Consider the following 20,264-nt stretch of genomic DNA (forward strand, 5'->3'; position numbering starts at 1 on the left):
CCAAATGTTGAAGACTGTCAGGACAAAGTTTGAGCGTAATCAAGCTATTCGAAGAAGTTAACGTGTGTTTTTAGGTCGAGAATGGTTGCGTTCTCGAGTTATTTGTTATTGTTGAATTTTTATAGCGCTTATTGTCCCTTATTGTATGCCATAATTTTAAACTAACTGTTTTAGTTTACCATGAATAATAAGGACAAGGATTTGAGTACTAGTTACAATTGTTCGTTATCTGATTGAGAGCAGACTGGCTCTACTAAGGAGTCGAATGAAAAGGTCCCAATGACTTGAATCGATGAAACGCTAGGCTGTAACTCAACGGATGGTATAATACACCGAAGATCGTTGCGTATTAGAATTTCATACGAGCTGACCCTCACTCTGTGACAAAAATGAGCTAACGGACTACGGGGTAGAAGTGGTTCTAGTGGATGTCATTACTACTACGGCTTGGTAATTTTCTGCCAGCGGAGTCAAAGCTCTAAACGATAGGACCGATATCAAATCCCGTGCCGAACTGTTTACCTCTGCTTCATTAACTTTTGACGATGAATGACTGATAATGAATAGTATTAATATCCTTCCTTCCCTAATACTTTCCTTCTTCAGTGGAACTTCAACCTGCCATTTCTGGCTATTTCAATTTTACTTACTCGTAGCTGGATAGGAATGGTTTGGATGGGAGGTCGTACCGTTCCTGTCGCCGCTACCAAATACACACCCGTGAGTCCCGATTAGTCAGATATTAAACATGACATAGAAGTACCAGGAACCCAGGAATGGGATCTCAGGAATAAACCAGAGATAAACATTAAATCAAACAGCTCAACAACTTCATCATACTCATGGAACATTCGAATCCGGGGATGGTTCTGTCAGTAATTGATTGATGGTAGCTAGTACACTGTACGCTATCTCTTCATTGGAGTAGTTAGTAGTTAGTAGCACATTCTCTTCAATTAAGAGCTAACTATTATAAACATGCACGGTATATTGTTACGACAGACGCCTAAAACATCTAAAGCTTGATTCTGTTGTGAAATGGCCGAACATATTGATTTTGTCAGGGAAGGATTCGAAACGCGTGAAGGATGCTTGACACAGAATGGCAATCTGAACAGTTTATATCTTCAATGTTGAGAAGCCACCAAATAGGTGTGGAGACAACCTGGTGTGGTTAATTAGTTTACCGCTAATCTCTATACGAAAAACAATGTGGACTTAATACAGCTGTGGTCAACATGCCTGCTTTGACTGAAAGTTTACCAATATACCAATTATTGTTTAAAAAGTCTGATTTATGGTTTGGTAGACAACAACAATTGACTATGAGCGATTCAAAGGACTCGTGATCAGTGCCCTTTGGGTCTCTATGCAAGGCGGTATGCAAATTGAGTGCCAATTACTAGTAGGTATAACGTCGAAGCTATTGAGCTCCTGCTGATGTGAGGAGGACGTGTTACATGCTTTGAGGGTCCACTTATCCTTTACGGATAAGGTCCTTTATGAATCCTTCTGTATGTAATATCCAATTCTGAGGACCGGTTGATGAAGATGCAGAAACTGTAGAATAAAGGTGGAGTTCAAGTTGGCTTTAGTGCAACAGGGAGTTCACACTGGAATGCGGTAATAGTCCTCAGTTTTTGCAGTTTTGGTCCATTTTCTGTCCCACTTTAACCACTCTGCACACTTTGATCACACAAACATTATTATGCACATTTTTCTTTCAGAGCCTTAGGTATTTTTAGCCGGTCTTGTCGTGTGCCCCGTACCGTTACATTCGCCACTGCTCCTGGCTGAGATGTAAGTAGTGAGATGTTAATTCCCAGCTGTACTATACCAGCACTAATCTGTTTATTTACCCTTCAGTGAAGTAAGGCAGCAACTTTCCAAAACTTTCACGCTAATTTCTGTTCCCACCACTACTTCCGCATCCTGTGTGCAACGGATCGCTTTGTCTAGTGCACTAGCGTTGATTTGTTGGGGACGCATTTGAAGTAGCATATAGTTATTGTGCCTATCTGGCCACTTCGCCCACCCAGATATAGGTTGATAAAACTGTTGTCAGAGATAGGGAGTTATCATCCTTTTGCATGTAAGAAATAATAAGGTTAGTATGATAGGAGATAACTGTCCGCCGGCCGGAGGAAGGTATCGCTTTCGAATGGTTTGCTCATTGCGCTCGTGCAGCCTAGAGCCGCCGCTCACCTGTTAAAGACAAAAGTTTTCCGACCCTCAAAATACAGCCCCCATTTCGGCATCGAACAAATTTCGTTCCGATGGCGTCCGGTACGAAGGATTCTTACCGGCACCGGGTGCCCGGCAGCGGATCACCACACCATCCGGCACCGGCAAGATTGGTGCCAACACCCGATACGTGACCGCAGCGCTTTCCGTGATCGGGTACGCGAAGCGTAAACGGTGCAAATCAAGGTACAACAAATTGATATGTTAACTTATCACCGCAACACTTCACTATCTGTACTGAGATATAACTTTTTTTGTACGAAAACGGCCCACAAGTGAGTGCTAAATTTTATATTATATTATATTATCACAATATTTGAAGCATCACTCCGGTGGGCAACATTGGTACGGTTCGGTATAGTCGGTTCGGTACCGTGCGGGTGGTTCGGTCGATTATCGACAGGATAACGACAGTAGTGGAGGCCATGGGTTGAGCGTTGGACCACACAGGGCAGGCGCACAGAGTGAGTGAAATTCGGTGCAAGTGTACAACCAATCTAGACAGTGATCATGGTGTTGTGATGTATTGTTTTAAACGCTACAACGCGAGGTAGTAAAGACAATCAGAATTATCACACGCCGATGTAGTTTGATGATATGGCCGTGGAGCAATCCCACGCGAGTGTGTGCGCCGGGGTGGAAAAGTTTAACCGAATGCTTTGTGCTGCGGTAGACGTTGTCAAGATGTCGGTCCGCGATAGTGGTGACGTGCGCGTTGAGTTCTGCCATGGGGATCGAAATTTATAGCCGTGTCATATAATTCATTTTCCACGGACGGTTTCGCTGTACAGTGCTCGGTATCACTTAATTGAAGCAAAGGGATTTTAGGGTGTCTTCTTTTGCTCGCATGCATTAGCAGTGGCCGCCTGACAATGCGAGGCACTGTCGTCGTACGGTGACGTGGATGGGGTAGATGGAGTGGCCATCACAGGGAGCACTGTACAGGGTGTGCGAGAAGGTAGCTGGGTGATTCCCGGCAACCTGTTTGACTGATATCATTTTATCGGGTACCGGTTTCACCCCCATGGCCATTCCTCAGAAGTTCGATTGATAAGTCGCACGACGGGTGCGCGACGGGTGGCAGAGTGCCCTGCCCTGGCCCTGATCATAAACGAACTCCTCTGCACTGGCCTCTTCCAGTGCGGAGTGATCCAATCAAGCGATGGGCGATGTTGCACTTCAGCCACACAAAATGGAGCACTTGTGCCGAGTCACCGGGGCTCTACCACAGGGCCATTTTCAGCTTCGCATAGGGTTCGAGGCGATGAAACCCGTTGATAAGTACATGGCCGGCTACCCAATCGAATCGACGGCTGACTGTCGGACGGGGTAACAACAACGACGAAAAACGAGCTAGTACACGTATCGTCATGCTGCTCCAACCCGCGAAGCCACCGGCACCGGTAATGTTCCCGTGTTATCACACACTCCATCGTGCCCCATCGGCACCACCGCCGGTCATTATCATGTGCGTGTGTGTGTGTGTGTGTGTGTGTGTGTGTGTGTGTGTGTGTGTATGTTTACCCTTCCTAATGAGCATTTGTCGCTACAGTCGGCCTTCTGCAATATGTCGGTGCCGTAGTGCTTCCCCGGCGTAAATGTTGCAATAGCGAAGATAAGACCACGGGCCACCTTAAATGAAGCAATTCCGCCAGCAAAACACCTCCGTTCGCTCGCCGGCACAAACAAGTTGCGCAGTTTTCTGCAGGTGAAGGAATCCGCGGGAGAATATTTAATCTCGCGCCCCCTTTTCGGATCCCTGCATGATGGAGGAACGGTCCTGGTCCCGTCGGTTGGCAGGTTGGGCGTTTCGGTTTGCCAACAATAAGCCCCGATCGTGGAAAGGGTGTGGTAGCTAAGAAATGGATTCCACTTGCCAAGGGATGCGAGCCGAGTGGATGAGAGATTGATAGAAGCTTGCTGGTTTTTTTCTTCTTCTGCCGATCGATCAATAACCTCATTGTCAGCAGAGGAGCACAACAATAGGTGCAATTGTATGTCGACTACTTGTTCAATACAATCGATGCTAAAAGATGGATCCATCACGTGGATATTTTTAGGCAAGAATTAAAGCAAAAGAACACATTGTGCAAGTAGGCAAACAATTTACCGAGGGTTAAATATTCCGTTCGGCGATCGTGTAACCAGTTGAGTTAATTTGAGTGGATTACCAGCTGGATCTTATCACGCAGCGTAATTATGGAGATAGTGAAATTGATAGTGGAATTAAACATAATATCAATGAGATTCCGATCGCTTTGTCACACATTTGGGGATCATAAAGGCGAAGGTTGATCTGCTTGCTTGCTGTGATGCTTTTTTTTTGCTTGGTTGGCTTTAATGTTTATAGTGCTACCGTGTCATTGTTTGTATGGCGGTTTGTTTTACCACCGTCCAGGAGTTCCTTGAGCGTGGCGCTAGCTTTGCCAAGGACTGCTGCCACATCCATCACCGCTCGTTGCTGACCCGATGAGGCACAAGCTTACAGCAGATAAGATAAGCCAACCTAGGCCTACCGAAAATCGATACCGAGCGTTGATGAAGCTGAAAGAAAGATGGATTGGTGTTGGATAAAGCAGAAGTCCTTCCTCCCGAGTTTGAAGTCGTGGAAAGTACAGACAGCAGGAGACACAGGAGACAAGTGCAGCTAGGCTCAACAGATGCTTTGCAAACCCCCCGTCAGATGGACACGTACAGCCGCGCTGTCTAATCTGATCAACGCTGTTATTGTTCCGTTTAGCTTATCCGATCGAAATCGCATATCAGATAAGTGAAGCTGTTCACGATAGGCACGCGCTCGCATCAGGAGGTTTCGTGTTGTACCGCTCAAGCAGAATCTTTGTTTCGATTCCGCACCGTGCCCGGCATCGTGCCACAGTATGCAAAGCGAGTTAGTTGTTTCGAAGCGTAATTTATGGGCAAATAACAAATTTGTCTCAGCACGTATGGTGCTTCGGGCAAGCGGGTCAAGAGCCTGGGGGAAGGAACATGGTGCAAACAACAAAGCAACCATCGAGAACAGTTTGAGTGATCGGAAGAAGGGATGTTTGCCATTTTTGGCAGTTTCCATTTTTCGTTCCCGGATGGTGGCGATAGTTGACGATCGAATCTCGGCTACCCTTGGCGGTAAGAATGGCCGGCGTGATGCGGTGAGGTGTTGTAGAATGATCACGTAGGCAAGCGTGTATGACAAACTTTTTTTTCTGTATTTTGATTGTGAAACGCTTTCTTCGCTTCGGTTTCGCTCTCGTTGGTGGTGGAAACGTGCGCAACAAAATCTGGGCAAAACTACACCAAAACCTCATAGACAAACAAATGAAGCTTGGGTTACGAAGGGGAAAAAAAGCGCTTATGGGTGACTATGTATCCGACGGTGCCGGTCGGAGTTTATTGCAGTCCAAACAAGAATGCAACGTAGGCACGGATGTGGGGGGTTGAGAGGGCTGTGCCGTGAATCGGCGGGTTTTCGAGGACGAGAGGTGTGGGAAAGCGTGGACGCTGGAAATCTGCACCCTCTGGACAAACAGTGCCGATGACGATCCGGCAAACGGCAAACGAGACCGGGCTTATTTCCTTCCTGGGTCTGGGCCCCGCGGACGGACGTACCCAACCCGCACCAGGTCGGCCAATGTTGATTTTACCTCAAAGCCGTGTGTGTTGTTTCATGTTTTGTACAATATTGTGTGTGTGTGTATATGGTGTTTTTTTTTTTCTTCTCGTTTCTACGGTCTCTCCCATTTCGGAACATCTCATCTCACTGGGCAAACTGCTGCCATCCCGCACCGGATTCAGTTCGGGCACAACAAGCGGCGGTTCGGTGAGAACACCCCCCGGCATCGATTGTTGGGCGCACCCGGGGGGGAGAAACGGGGGGCACTGTCGGGCCGGTCATCCGGATGTCGGACACGATTTAAGGCTTGCGGTGAGTACGGCGGGCACCTTGTGCGTTAGTGTCGTTTTGGGCGGGAAAAGCTTTGGTGTTAGGTTTTCGCTGTTTTAGGTGCGATCGCACCCCGGTCCGATCGATCGTACGACATACGATTGCATCTGAACGCGCGCGCGCGCGCTATGTGCGAGTGGTGGACGGTGGACTTCGATTGATTGATGGATGGTGAAGAAACCCGTCAACGCATCAAGGAACACGTCGCGCAGTGTTTGGCTGTTGTTTATTGTGCGTAAGCGACGAACAACCCCTTTGCTGTGTGTGTGTGCGGGTTTATGTGCAATCAAGAGTGCGCGAGTCTTGCGATGTGTTTTTGATGTTGGGAAGGTGTGATATTTTTACCGTTACGAACGCAGTATCAACCCCGGGCGCTGATAAGATAAGGAAGCCTATCCCCAGGCACCCTCTGCTTGCAATCGGTCGTGGTAGACGTGGGGACGAACAGTGGGCCATAACACCACAACACACACTCGGAGCGGTCTCCGAACACCCCAACGGATCGGTCGAGTTCGATGAGGTTTCGATACATACATATATATATAAAAGGGAGTTGCTTTTTTTTTTCAATACACAATTTTACCGATCAATTTCGTTCAATATATGTACATAATTTGTGCGGTGCGGTAGTCGCCACATGTCGTTGCGGCGCGGAGTCCTTAGTCGCAGTGAGATGCTCCTTCTGGTGTGATCGGGTGTGACCGCGTGAGAGCCATCGATTAGTGCGGTGTATCAACCCAAATCCCAAGGTGTCTGATAAACGCTAGTTTGTTAGTTGGTGCTTAAGCACAATTCGCAGGACCGCGTCCTGGTGTTTTGGTGTGTTTCACAGTTCGCAGCTCGCACACGACTTTCGAACATAGCGCAAACGGTCACGTGGTAGACAATTCGTGCAAGATGGCCGTTTCGTCCGATACGAAGAACGGTGGTGGCGTAGCGGTTAGCTGTCCTCCATCTGGTCCGATACCAAGTGCGGCGGTAACAAGTGCGTCCGCCACGACGACCACAGTGTCCTCTGCAGCGATGGTTCCGATACCGCTAGATCCTGCTGCCTCAGCACCGCCGAACGAAACGACCGGTATTGCTGTGAAGGTACGCTCCCTGGTGAATGTTGCGTTTAAAAAGTTGAAATCTCTCGTGTAAGAGTCAGAAGCTTGCCCAGCTTGCCGGCCGGCATCCAAACACAGATTCGAATCCTAATCGGGGACGCCCTGCACAGGACTCTAATCAGTGGACGCCTAGACCGCATGCCGGTTCACAGATAGGCGCCCGCAAATGTGGCAAACACAGTATCAGCAGCTTCTCCAGTAGTATGGAGATAAAATACGCTTTTTTTATCGGAGGATCCCACACACGGAGGTTCTCCGCCCGATGATAGTCCGGAGTTGGCGGGAGGTCCCACGGACCGTGCTGACCCACTCGGCTGACGGAGGCCGAGCAGTGGTGCATAGATGGTTATCGTCGTGGCCCCGGTTTTTGCCTATCGATAGCCCTATCGCCGGATGAGTAATCTTGAACCGGAGTGCGCGGTGCTGTGGAGTATGTATGATAAAAGAAACGACCCACGCACATCCGCATATGCTACGCAGGGAGTTGTTTTGTTTACGACTCGTCAACGCTCGTCATGCGTTCTGTGCAAAATTAGTGAATGGTCTAAACACTCAAAACTGAAATGGTGAATTTTGAAAGGCAATGTTAAGGTAGCTAGCAATGCGAACCGATCCGACGGAAGGATACCATCATCAAGCTGGATATAATTTCTCCTGCTGTTACGCCATCACTTTGCACTTCGCCTGCAGCCATAAATCACATTCTTTACGAGATAGGCACTGAACGTAAAAGAATGAATGGTTTCTGGCCAATAGTGGACAATAGTTTTCAACTGTGCTGTTAGGTCTTAACGGTTGCGTTATCCATTCTTTTGCTTACCGAATGATCAGCTATGTGTACCTTTTGCTACAGACCTAGGCGGTATTGAAGCAGCACCCGTACAGCTATTGAACCGAATGGGACTTAATAGTTGGCGTAATAACCATAACTTGTGGCGCCTCACGAACAAGCGGATGAGTTCGCCAAGCCAGCGGAAGGTACACCGAAGGACAGTTTAATATTTTGTGCGTCCTCTTTTTCATCCTTTCCGAAGGACTGAGTCCTTGATCGTACGGTACGTTAAGTGTGTCTTGTTTTATAGCACACCGATGGTCAAGACTTTAAAAAAGCTGATAGTCCTTTGCCTTCTTCGTTACTGTGGTACCGTTGGGTTTTTTATTTTGCTGCTAGAGCTGAATGGGAGATTTGTTTATTGGAACCGAGCGTGCCGGTTGTTATAGTAATTGGAGCAAGCATGGCTTTTTGTGTGTTTACGGCCATAATTAGAGAAGTTTATAGTAGTTTCCGCAACTGTCGTTTTGTTTGTTGCTTTCAAATGGTTTTACTCAACAATAATAATATGAACTGTTCAAGTAAGACTATAAAGAGTATAATATATTGTTTGCTCGTTGTGGGTTGGCTGAAGCGGGAAGAGTGAATACAGAGTAATTTTTCATCTTAAAATATTTATTATCATTCGAATAATATGTGCCAAATCCTATGTAAGTATTAATCCACATCAACGAAAAGTTAATACAGGCAGTCTCCGATATACGTTATTATAGCGGACCGCTTAAGGCCGGGAAAGATACGCGTAACACTGATGCAAAATCGTTTATAGTTCAAAGATAAGTTGTTGACTGCTTTCTCTGCACTTAATTTATGCGACTCTTTAATGGGTACATTAAAAGTAACTTTAAACAAATGTTTTATACAACAATGGAAGGTATTTTCGAGAAAATGTTCATCGTTTTGCTTAGATTTTGTGGTGTAAATTAACTTAACTGTTAAATTTCCAAACAACGCGTTTCGGAGGACCTCCGCCCTTATAAGGAACAGCGTATCTCGAGGACTGCCTGTATTTTACGTTGGCTAATTCGAGGTTCAATGATTAATAAACATTAAACATTAAACGATTATTGGATTACTCGAAGTAACGGAGGTTGTGTGCTTGTTGTAATTGTAATTAATTTCAACAACACGAAGACACAATCGACCCTTCGGTTGTTCGATCAAACTTTCGCTATCTCGATAAGCATCAGTTAGTAAAATTGACGATAGACGAATCCCGGATAGATCATAATATTATTATTAGGGACCGCTAGTTTTTGGTAATAATATCGAATAAAATAGCTTTAAATTGTTTTAAAAGTGAACTAAGCGTGTGAAAAGATGGGTCAAATGACCCCACATTATCAATGGCCAGGGAATTCAACGGATTGTCTGAGCATTTTCGATTATAATATGAGCATAACAGCATTAAGGGAATATCTGCGATTTGTTTTTTTTTAGCAAATTAATATGCTTGTAATGTGTGACATTGAAAATGATGATATTATGTCGCCCGATATATGTCCTGTTTATTTTATGTTTAGTTAGGCCGTATTCCGGTGAACTATGTGTCTAATAAATATCAAATAATACATATCATGCCACATTCATCGATTGAAAATGATTGATGGTTACTATATCAACGAATTGGATATATACCACCGTAATATTTATTTCATAAGACGATACTGTATCTTCTTGTAGAATTTTACCACCATAAAGTGATTGCAGTGATTTCGTCTGAAAATTCCCATTTCTTGATTGGAGATCTATTAAATGTGGTTCCCCAGATTTTTATTAGCTCAAAGACATTCGAATAGAAACGTTTGAATTGTTGTAGTTTAATAATAATTATACAAATTTTTGGCCGGATAGAAGTGATAACTCCCAGTTTTCTGTTCACTATTAAACGGAAAATATGTCGAGCGAATACAGTATACTTTTATGCCATTTAATGAAATTGAAATGACTGACAATACGATGAATTTGCACGGCGCTGTTGGTTATCATACATTAGCCCTAATTTTAATGGTATAATGTTCGATGGAACATATTTTGGAGTTGCTGCGTTAAGAAGAGTAGTTGAAGAATAAGTGGTGTAAACATGAAAAAAGCTTAAAAAGTTTCATTTCCTCAGGACCTTTGGGATACTACGATAAGTTCATATAAAAAAGATAAATATTACATATTGCTCGAATATTTATTCTAACAGTTAAAATCTTCAGATTTTTAATAAAATCCAGTTAGTTTATACAATTTCTTTCAAAAACATAATACTTTCTGTAATGTGTGCATTAATGTATGTCCTAAAACAAATTTTCTTTTATGCATTCTACATGATGAATTCATCGTGGAGATATTAGATATATTAACTAAAAAGGCCTATATTATTAAGACGCCTATATTAAGAAAAGGCGCTTGATAATACAGATTATCCAACTATGCCTTTTTTCGCAATTTTACTAGTACTAAGTAAGTTCATTACGTTTTGGGAGTATTTTTGGTATTTAATATCCATCTTTAAAAGTCATCTGTTTTTTGGTCGAAACACCTGCCACTAACCAACGCGTAATGCGGAAAAGCTGCATCTGCTTGCAAGTGTAGCTGTCTGTCATCGTTTACCTTTCACTTCGATCTTTAGCACAGACAGACCCTCGCCTTCTAGATTGACCGTAACCGATTGCCCAGAATTACACGCTTAGATCGTCCGGACCCAGCGTCACGTCACGCATAAAAACCTATGTAAAATTGGTTAGATAACATGAACTTCCTTCGGGGCCGGCTGGTTCCGAACTACAGCAGAGTAAAACCATTTAGAATCCTCAAAATTTGGATCACTCGATGTACGAGCGGGTACGGGTGACACACTAGGGTAAGATTTTTAGAGCTCATTTAAGCTTATCGCTACGTGCCTACGATACGAGCGCAGCGGATCAGGTTGGTGATCATCGGAAGCGATCTCGCGATCCTTCCAACGAACGGCTTTGCTTGGGCTGCATGGGCTGAAGCGTTTCGATGTTTCATTGTGTGTGGATCTGTTGTTTCCCGTACTATATTTATAGCTTTCTGATAGTGATATCTTACTTGCGGACCGCGATCGTCGAAGGGAATGTAAAATGGAGTGCCGACCGTCTCTGGTTGGGTCAGTGTCACTGCCGTTGGCCGGTGCATTCTTGTAGACGCCTCGGACGGCTTTCGGTGCAGAGTACATTATACTTCGACGGCCGAATGTGTGGTGGCTTGATCGATGGTCTAATTTTTGTTTAGTTAGAAATAGCCGACGGCCGGAGCGTTGTAAAACCCATGTAGCCTGTTAACAGTTGTTGAACTCCTTCTCTCGCCACATTCTTGTGGCGTTGAGTCATCCGGCATGAGTCGGAACATATGAAGCATTTTGGGCGCCATATATTTACACATTGGCGCCAAAGGGAAGCAACGTTCGCAGCTCGGAAAAAGGTTCAGGGCTAAAGAAGCGATGCGTGATCAATGAACCGTGGGGTGTAAAACACTGCTCCTCCATCGACTGCCTCTAGAAAGTTTGTTCTTTTTGGGTGCGATGGAGTCGACGTTCAACAAAAACGAAAAAAACATTCCTAGATCATTGCTTGTGGCCAAATTACTTTCTTTGGAAACCATTTAATTAGCGTCTCGGCCATCGCCACCCACACCCACCCGGTGTGATAGCAACAGCGGAGGAAATGAAATCAGAACTGTTGTTCGGGCCGGTCACCACCATCCACCATGGGGCATAAATATAACCGTGGCAAGTAATTTCCCGTGTTAGCAAATGGAGCAGTAAAGCAAGGAGCAAGGTGACCGCGCGAGGCGTGTTTAATTACCACCCCGAATGGAGACTCCCAGTGTTCGCGCTGCTCGGGACGGGTCCATCGCCTGGGCCTGAGCCGCAACGTCCGGACATTGCGGGGTTGTTTATCGAGGGCATCATTCTTCTTTTTTTTACTTTTGAAAGAGTTTATTGTTGTTGTTGTTGTTGTTGTTGCTTTACTGCGTGCAGGCCGGAGATAAGACGAAATTTTACGAACGCTTCTGACATTTATGAGCTCCCGCGCATCAAAAGCGAATGACCGTTTCTTGGCCGAGTCCGCACGGTATAGGCACGGTCAAAATAGAATGATTTGCAGGAACGCGTTGGTTAAGCCGCTTTTTCGGGGAACTGATACGCATCATCATACCATATGTCCAATGTTTAGGCATCGGTTAGGCTCTAAATACCGGGCCTTAGTAGCCGAAGGCCACCATTACGGGATAGGGCCTGTTAGGGGTGCTTTTTTTTGCTTTTCTTTTCGCTGGCAATTTTCTACGGCAGTTTCGCAACGCCAAGTGCCTTTAGCCATGCGACTGGCTGGAAACCTTACACGCATTTCGTCTTCTTTGGGGGCTGGAGCTGTGGGGTTTGCCGGTAGCTCAAGAGAGTGAGACACTTGGCGCGCGATGCTATCGGTGTGTAAGCATCCACTCGGGAACTACCGGTACCGGCCTGCCCGGGGTTATCGGCCGGGCACGGCGTAGGTCGGGGATCGGATAAGATATGTGTTTTTGTGCGATACAGTATCACACCGTATCGATAGTTCGCGTTAGATGGGCCGACACTTTAGTGCTCCAAGAGGCCAAGAGTGATAATCGGAAGGAACACACTAATCAGGTGTCAAAAGCCGCTCCATACCACTGAAAAATGCGATTTTTTTCCACCCGAGTTGCGAGTGTGTAACGCTTTGCTGATGAATAGGTTTGGAACGATACTGTTAATTCAATATTTTTTACTCGTTTGATATCTGCCAACAGACAGAACAAGCCGAAAAACGTTTAATTGAAGCAATTGAAGCGCGTTAAAATACTCATTTATTTTTGACACTTTAATGATACAAATTAATTACCTCACATCATTATGGCCCTCAATAGAATGGTACGAGAACCCAGAACCCAGCGATGATGTGGCCCTCATGTGCTGATTGCCGCTTTATTTACTCCGTTTCGAGCTATTTCTCAATTCAATTTATCTAGGTCTATTCTCGCGTTAGGAAACTGTCCACACTAAAGGTCTCGAATGGCCCCCGGGGGTTCGTTTGCCGCATCGTATGCACGGTGGGCTCTGCACTGTGGTCGTTACTTCACCGTTCCTCTTCCTATTCTTGCTTCGTTCGTTATGTTCTGCGTTTCATTGGGAAATGGCATTCCGTTTCGGTGTGTCCCTTACCGGCGGGTCCTTAGGCTTGTGCGCACTGATGGAAAGTAACCTTTGGTGTTTACCTTCTTATCGCATTGCGGCAATCTCCTTCGAGCAAAGCAGCAGGGCATGATGGTGTGTTTGCTGGGTTGGGTTTCGGTAATAGAGATAGATTCATTAGGTTGCGCACGTGACAAGCACGCATATTGAATGGTGAATTAATTATAGTTGGAGAATGCTGTTTTACCCTTTTGAAATGCGAAAAGTTTCGACACTTGTTTGCTGCTTTTATGCACGGTACTCAATCTGTTTAGTGGCTGCTCAGCAGGTGAATGCTGTTGAGAATGTGATAACATAAACAAATTAAAGATATGAACTTGAGGGGGAAAAAAATATTTAACAGCTTTGGTTTAGGAAAAAAATGTTCAAGTTGCTCACAAATATAAATAGATTGTAAGTAGATTTCATTCAACTTGAAGAGATGTTAATAATTCCGACCTTTCATGAACTTTACTTTATTCGTAATTGGTAAGGGTTTTTGGTTCCGATCAAGCCCTTCGAGGTTGCAGATTCGAATAAAATAAGAGCTTTCAGAAAACCAAAAGCTCAACCCGTTTTATTAAAAGATGTTCAGGATGTTCAGGTATTCCAGAACCAAATTTCTGGAAGTCCCTGTGAATTGGGTAAAACTACTTTTGAATAAGCGTTAAGTAGTTGTTGGAGAGTTTGTTCCGTTCCAGTACAGCAACTTTGTACATGCAAAGCAGTCGGAATAAGAGTATCGCGAGCTCGACGCCTTACAAATGAGAACGGAACACTTGCTTTACATAACGCTTTATGCATGCCATAGCACACCTGTGTGCTTGCGGGTCACATATTTGGGTCGGTTCATTGGTTTCTGTGTTTATTCTGGGAGATTTCTTCCTGTCTCGCCGAATCTGATGATGCGCTCATCGATGTCACGTAGCGGAACCAAAGCTGCCTGCACCACCCCAACGTCTATTTCCTGTCGTCCGCAAAGCTCCCCGGGTTCGATACCAACCGGAAACGGGCTTGTTTGGGCGGAAGTAGTATGAGTTTGCCGGGCACGAGCTGAAGGTTTAGGTGCGTATGTCTCGCGATTTGACGTTCCCCGCGACAAACCCCTTCGTTTGGTGTTTGCTTTGGGAGTGATTGCTTAACGGAATCCCCACGTTTTACGTCAAGCTTGTCAAGCCATCGGCGACTGTTGGGCAGTCGGTTGGAAGTGATCGGTTCAGTGACGTGTTCGATGGTTGCAACGGCGGGCCCATTTTTCTACCGAAGGTTGTGGCTTTTGGGATGACAGTGTGACTCACCGTCCTGCTTACTCGATGGTGTTTTGTGGGTTGAGCTTGCCTGTCATCGTTTCAATTGTGGCGCTGGTTCCATTGCAGATGGAAACGTCAAACGAGCCGAAGGATCAGGAGCAGGCGCCTAGTTCGGAGGTGACTTCCAGCGTGCATCAAACAGTGTCTCATCAGCCGGTGAGCGTTTCGCAAGCCTCGCACACCCTGTCCGACGTACCGGTGGGTGAAATGATCGTGAATACGGAGCTGCATGCGGTTGCGGAACGAAGCTCGTCCGGCCAGCAGACGGCGGTAATCATCAACCAGCATAAACAGCGAATGATCACTACAACGGGTCAAATTAGGTGAGTGAGTCCAGAAACAGTTGTGTGCAAACGATCAGATCGTGACGTGTATATGATCCATCGATCGGACGTTGTGTTGCAGGGAGATTGCGGAAGGACAGGAACCCCCGAACGAGTCGTCGGATTACGATACCGTGGAGTACCATCAAACGGTTCAATCGGCTGGCGGTGTAGAGCAGCACTCGTACAGCTACGAAACCGGCCACGCCACCAGTCAGGAACAGGGCGTAGTGGTCAGTGCCGCATCGACCGCCGCCGTCCCCGGCGTGCAGATCGTAAAGCGGGAAATGATCGAAAAGGAGGTGGCACTCGCCGCTGCAGCCGCTGCAGCGGCAGCAAACAACCCGCCGGAAACCACTATTATACCCGTCCAGACGCAGACCATCTTTGTGGAGTACAAGAACGAAGGCGAGGAACCGGTGCGATACGTGAACCGCTGCGAGGACGTCAAGTATCATCCGCATCCGCGGTACATCTATCAGCAGCCGCCCGGTGCATTATCGCTTCCATCGACGTTGCACTCGGGCTCGGGTCATCCGCACGTTTCGCATCATCCGCATCCGCAGCATCACCACCATCATCATGCGCATCACGGACACAGCATGGTTCCGCCGGGACACCAAACTCACCACCACGTACACCCACTGTCGGCACAGGTACAGCAGACGCTTGAAGCGATATGCGATCGTGAACAAGTTGCAAATCTATCCTGTCCGTTAATCCATTCTTAACGGGGTTTGACGTTATCTCTTTGCAGGTTCATCAGCATCCGTCAAGCGTTGCCGTGGCATCCCAGTCCGGCACCACGATTCAGGTGCAAGCACAACCGCACCATCAAACTATACAGGTGTACGAGACGCACGAAGGATCAGGCCCGGGGGGTGAGGTGCAACAGGTAGCCGAAGGTACGGTCGATGCTAAAACACACTATACCAACCTGGAACCGGTGCATACACTTGCATCACCACAGAACTACTACATTGCGTCCGATGGCTATACGACCGGAAACTACACCACGTTTCTGCCGCAGAAGGAAACAATCTACTACCATTCGCCGAGCCCTAATCCGGTTCTGTACAAAGGAGACCCGACACTTACCTCATCGTCAATCATTACCAAGCAGATTCACTACCCGGGCCCTATTCCAAACTCGCAGAACATGTACGAAAATGCCACCGGACATAGCAGCAGCTCACCCGGAGCACAACAGATTTACCCGGGCTATTGGAATGGCGCAGGAGTCGACTACAATACAGTGAGTTTTGTTCTGGGATGTAATACTAATATGGCACGGATTCAAAGATTCTAATAGGCAATGTACAAAGACACGGACTTTATCTGGAACAGTAGTAGAATCAAGAGAAGAGTAGTAGAATCAAGAGAAGAGTAGTAGAATCAAGAGAAGTGCAGTAGAGTTAAGAGAAGAGAAGTAGAATCAAGAGAAGAGTAGTAGAACCAAGAGAAGAGTAGGAGAATCAAGAGAAGAGTAGGAGAATCAAGAGAAGAGTAGTAAAATCAAGAGAAGAGTAGTAGAATCAAGAGAAGAGTAGTTGGATTTTTATGCGGTGATGTGTTGGTAGTGGCGCCGATCTTCACTCGACAGGATCGGTCTAAAATCCCATCCAGACCAATCCCCTCCAATCCAAGAAAGCCAGAAATTGCTAGCCTTTGGACCTCTTGAGATTGTTGTGTCGATAGAGGAGAAGTAGAATCAGAGGATCATGTTCATTATCGTATCATGAAATCTGAGCGCATACTTTGTATAGCTTTCTCGAGAATCAAGAGTTCAGTTAGTGGATTAATGTGGAGATTCATTATTGGAGCATTTTAAAGGACATCTCTGTTAATGAGTGACGTGTTTGCTTTTCAGAACTTTACTGGTACAATCGTGATGGATAATGCGGGTGGAAATGTTGGAGAGTATGCGACAAACGGGCAGCACAGTTGGCAGATTAGCTCGCTGAACGAAGCGTACGATCCACAGCTGGTCCCACCACCGGAACACCGTGAGTGCGTGAACTGTGGCAGCTCCGATACACCGCTCTGGCGGCGGGACACCGTCGGCCATACCCTGTGCAATGCGTGTGCACTGTACACGAGACAGAATCCGGGCACCAATCGGCCACCAAATCGTTCGCAGAAAGCCAAACAAGCAGTGGTAAGCGGAACCGCCGACCTGTTGGTGGAAAGTGGTAGACCAAGATGCTGAAACGGTTTTTTTTAATTTTCTTACCCGCAGAAAACACCTCCAGCTCAGGGCAATCGTCGGTCGGGTGTGACGTGCGCGAACTGTCAAACCACGACGACAACGCTATGGCGTCGGAACAACCAGGGCGATCCGGTGTGCAATGCGTGCGGATTGTACTACAAACTGCACAGCGTAAACCGTCCGCTTACAATGAAGAAGGACGGTATTCAAACGCGCAAGCGTAAACCAAAATCTAGTCAGCAGATACAGCCTATGAACGGGCTGAATACAGGTGAGTACGTGTGCCAGGTGCGGTGGGAAGCGGTTGCGATGCTAACAAATGTCTTCTGCTGTAGGGAAACTGCTACCATCGATGATACCGTCCCAGTATCATTCGATCTCCGAACCAAAGCTTCTAAACGCCAGCCAGTCGCACCTATCAACGTCACAGCCGATGGAGCTCCACAATTCGCCCGGCCACGATCCACGGTTTGTGGATAGTTCACCAGGCGCACCCGGCGGTGGAAACTCGTCACCTCATCTTGCACCCGTGCCTAACAATCTTGCACGCCACATACCAATATCGTGAGTACAGCACGGACACACCTGATCGCGACAGTGCGCATCTAACGCTTTGCTTAACTTACACCCACAGCGTACCTTCGATGGACGGGAACCGGGGAGCGAATGGAGAAATCACCAGCGTCATCACCAGCACCGCGGTGGCGGAGCGTTCTGGCAATTAACCTGCCGATCGATCGATCGTCGATCACCGCATCGAACAGGCGCAATTCAGTGGCAGTAGGAAAAAGGAAAAAGCTTTCCGTGTGTTTCTTTGTACCAATGCCAAATAGGTTAAGGCGATAGAGGAGACAAGCGCTAGTATGTAAACACCAAAGGTACCAAATATGTTTTCGAAGCTAAGACAAATTGTACAGTGGCGGGCAATTGGCTGGGAGCAACAAGAAGTGTTCGTAATAAAAGCAAGCGTACTTAAAACATTCGAAACTGGCCGTTGCATCAATGGGCAGGAGTGACTCATTCTTTTCGGCATTTCGTTCCTCAAAGGAATGCTAGTCTAAACGACCATCGAGAAATGCTAGAAAGCCCCGTGGCTGGGTCTGATCTTGCCATAGACACAGAGAACACTGAATCAATTGTCGCACACTTATCTCCCGGGGTGCTACTTTATCTTGGTTCCATTTAACTAATGCTGTGTCTCTGACAGGATGATGCCTATGTGGACGGCACACGCAAGCGAGATTCTTTTCGGTGAACTTTATAAGATCGTTGTGTAGATTGACCGGTGTCGGGGAGGCTTAGGCCAGATCAAAAGGATACAAACGAGGATAGTTACTTTTGTCGAGGATCGAAACAATTTCGGGCTGCCTCTATTCTAGTGGAATGAGTCATCCCTCGGAGAATAGACTTCAAGCTCACGTCAAATGTTCGTGGTTCTAAAAGTTAAGGCAATTTTCACAGAAAAGATGTCGATTTTCTGTTGGTTAACATTGTTTTACGTTACTTTGCGTTACTATTGGAAATCACTGCTTGGAACAATGCTCATTCATTTGGCTATTGTATTGCCTCTTGGCGCCACATAAAACGGATCTCAAATGCACTTTCTATGCAAAGTTTGCGCGGGTTACGTTGTTGTCTCGTATGCAGGCGAACGTATCGGTATTACGAAAGCGATTGCCCACAGCAAGTCCAACATCAAAGTCCCAGCCGCGGAAAGAAAACGAATGTTCGATATTAAAACCAAAATCGAAACAAAACAAAAAAGCAACAACGCTGCCTCTGGTGGAAGCATGTCGCATCGTGGAGAAGCATCGTGGTACGGTGTTTGTTGGCGATTAATGCGAACTTGCGACGCGTTTGCATTAGCCCCGAGGTCGCATCGCGGGACACCAATTGATAACTTCGGGGGCATCGTCGGGGTCTGAGACGTGCTGACTCCGTGTCCGTGCACGAGGTGTAGGATAAGAATCGGTAACGATATTTGCCGCTTTCTACACTCGTTCCGGAGGATCCGCGCAAAAGGACACGGGGAAGGTTTCGGTTGGTTGATGCGAGTGTTGGCACATTCCAACGGGGCGCTACGGGTACTTCGGAGGTTTACTTGATTTACGTTTATATAAGGAGCGGGAAATTAATCAGATAATGGTCGCCATGACGGCCACCATGACGCCAAGATTGTGCGGGGGTACTGGGGGGGAGGAAAGGTAATAAGGTCGGACCGGGAGCAGAAATGATGCATCGGAAATTATGAGAAAGGCGGCGAGAGCGGTAACGATTTTGCTCCTTTCGGGCTGTTGCTTCCTCGCGGCCAGAACCGGCCCGATGCTCGGCTCGGTAGAGGGGTGGGTTGGTGGGTGGCAGTCTGTACGTGCGTGCCGGGCGGAATCGATGCGTCGCGACATGCTTTCAGACTACAACATAGAATGGCTTTTACCAGAACGCTCGCTGCCTGCCGCGTAGAGCATGGCCATGGCAGTATGCCGTAAGCACGCACAGTGGGGTGAAGCGCGAGATTTTTCGCGAATCGGGATGCTGGGCGCTGCACTTTCATATTGCGGCACACGAAGCATTCTCAGTCTGTTTATTACGGGCGGGGCGCAGCTCACCAGAGGCGCCAGAATGTCGTTCGGGCGGTGAATAATTGCTTTGCTTCAGTTTTGTTCTTTTCCTTTCCTTTCTTCTAATATTTACTTTCATAAAAGATTGCCGTTTGTGAAGCAAAAAAAAAATACAACAATCATAAGAACAAGAAACATAGATAAACTTAGTAATATTTTGAAAAAAAAATGAACTACAATCTTAAGGATGGAACTGGACTGAGAGTTAATTTATAGGACGGGCAGACGATCAGTTCAGCATATATAAATGTTAGTAGACCATGTTTTTCCACCCGTTTTTTATAGAATAAGAATAATAATAAGACAATGGAAACAAAACCCCACAAACCAAGTGTTTTGTCAGCATATCATTATAGTACAACTATCTAAATGTTTAATTTCTGATACAGTCATTTCCCGAGTTACGCGAACTTGAGATACGCAAATCTCAAAAATTTTACAGTTCGAGTAATTTTCTATGTGAAATTTAATTTTTT

The 20,264-nt window shown here is 46.3% G+C and overlaps 1 protein-coding gene across 4 annotated transcripts; it reads left to right on the plus strand.

Moving 5' to 3' along the window:
• Positions 1-2,432: 2,432 nt before the first annotated feature.
• LOC128309012 (GATA-binding factor 3-like) lies at positions 2,433-18,143 on the plus strand. 4 transcript variants are annotated; one of them, XM_053045544.1, is made up of 10 exons: positions 2,433-2,519; positions 6,037-6,166; positions 14,705-14,961; positions 15,044-15,617; positions 15,719-15,856; positions 15,932-16,216; positions 16,832-17,119; positions 17,201-17,441; positions 17,506-17,734; positions 17,805-18,143. In XM_053045544.1, the coding sequence occupies exons 1-10, from the start codon at positions 2,446-2,448 to the stop codon at positions 17,893-17,895; spliced, it is 2,307 nt and encodes a 768-aa protein (XP_052901504.1). In that variant the 5' UTR covers positions 2,433-2,445; the 3' UTR covers positions 17,896-18,143. The 4 variants fall into 4 exon arrangements, with proteins under 4 accessions (XP_052901504.1, XP_052901503.1, XP_052901505.1 ...); XM_053045543.1 differs by having other exon boundaries at positions 15,719-16,216; XM_053045545.1 differs by lacking the exons at positions 2,433-2,519; positions 6,037-6,166 and adding an exon at positions 2,579-2,708 and having other exon boundaries at positions 15,719-16,216.
• The last annotated feature ends 2,121 nt before the right edge of the window (positions 18,144-20,264 follow it).

This window comes from Anopheles moucheti, chromosome 2, assembly GCF_943734755.1.
Source record: "Anopheles moucheti chromosome 2, idAnoMoucSN_F20_07, whole genome shotgun sequence".
In the NCBI taxonomy this organism is placed as follows: Eukaryota; Metazoa; Arthropoda; class Insecta; order Diptera; family Culicidae; genus Anopheles; species Anopheles moucheti.

Coding starts and splice junctions, on each gene's coding strand:
- LOC128309012 (XM_053045542.1), top strand. CDS start 7,082: ATGGCCGTTTCGTCCGATACGAAGAACGGTGGTGGCGTAGCGGTTAGC. Junction 14,962..15,043: donor ACTACAACGGGTCAAATTAG/GTGAGTGAGTCC, acceptor GTTGTGTTGCAG/GGAGATTGCGGAAGGACAGG. Junction 17,735..17,804: donor GCACGCCACATACCAATATC/GTGAGTACAGCA, acceptor TTACACCCACAG/CGTACCTTCGATGGACGGGA.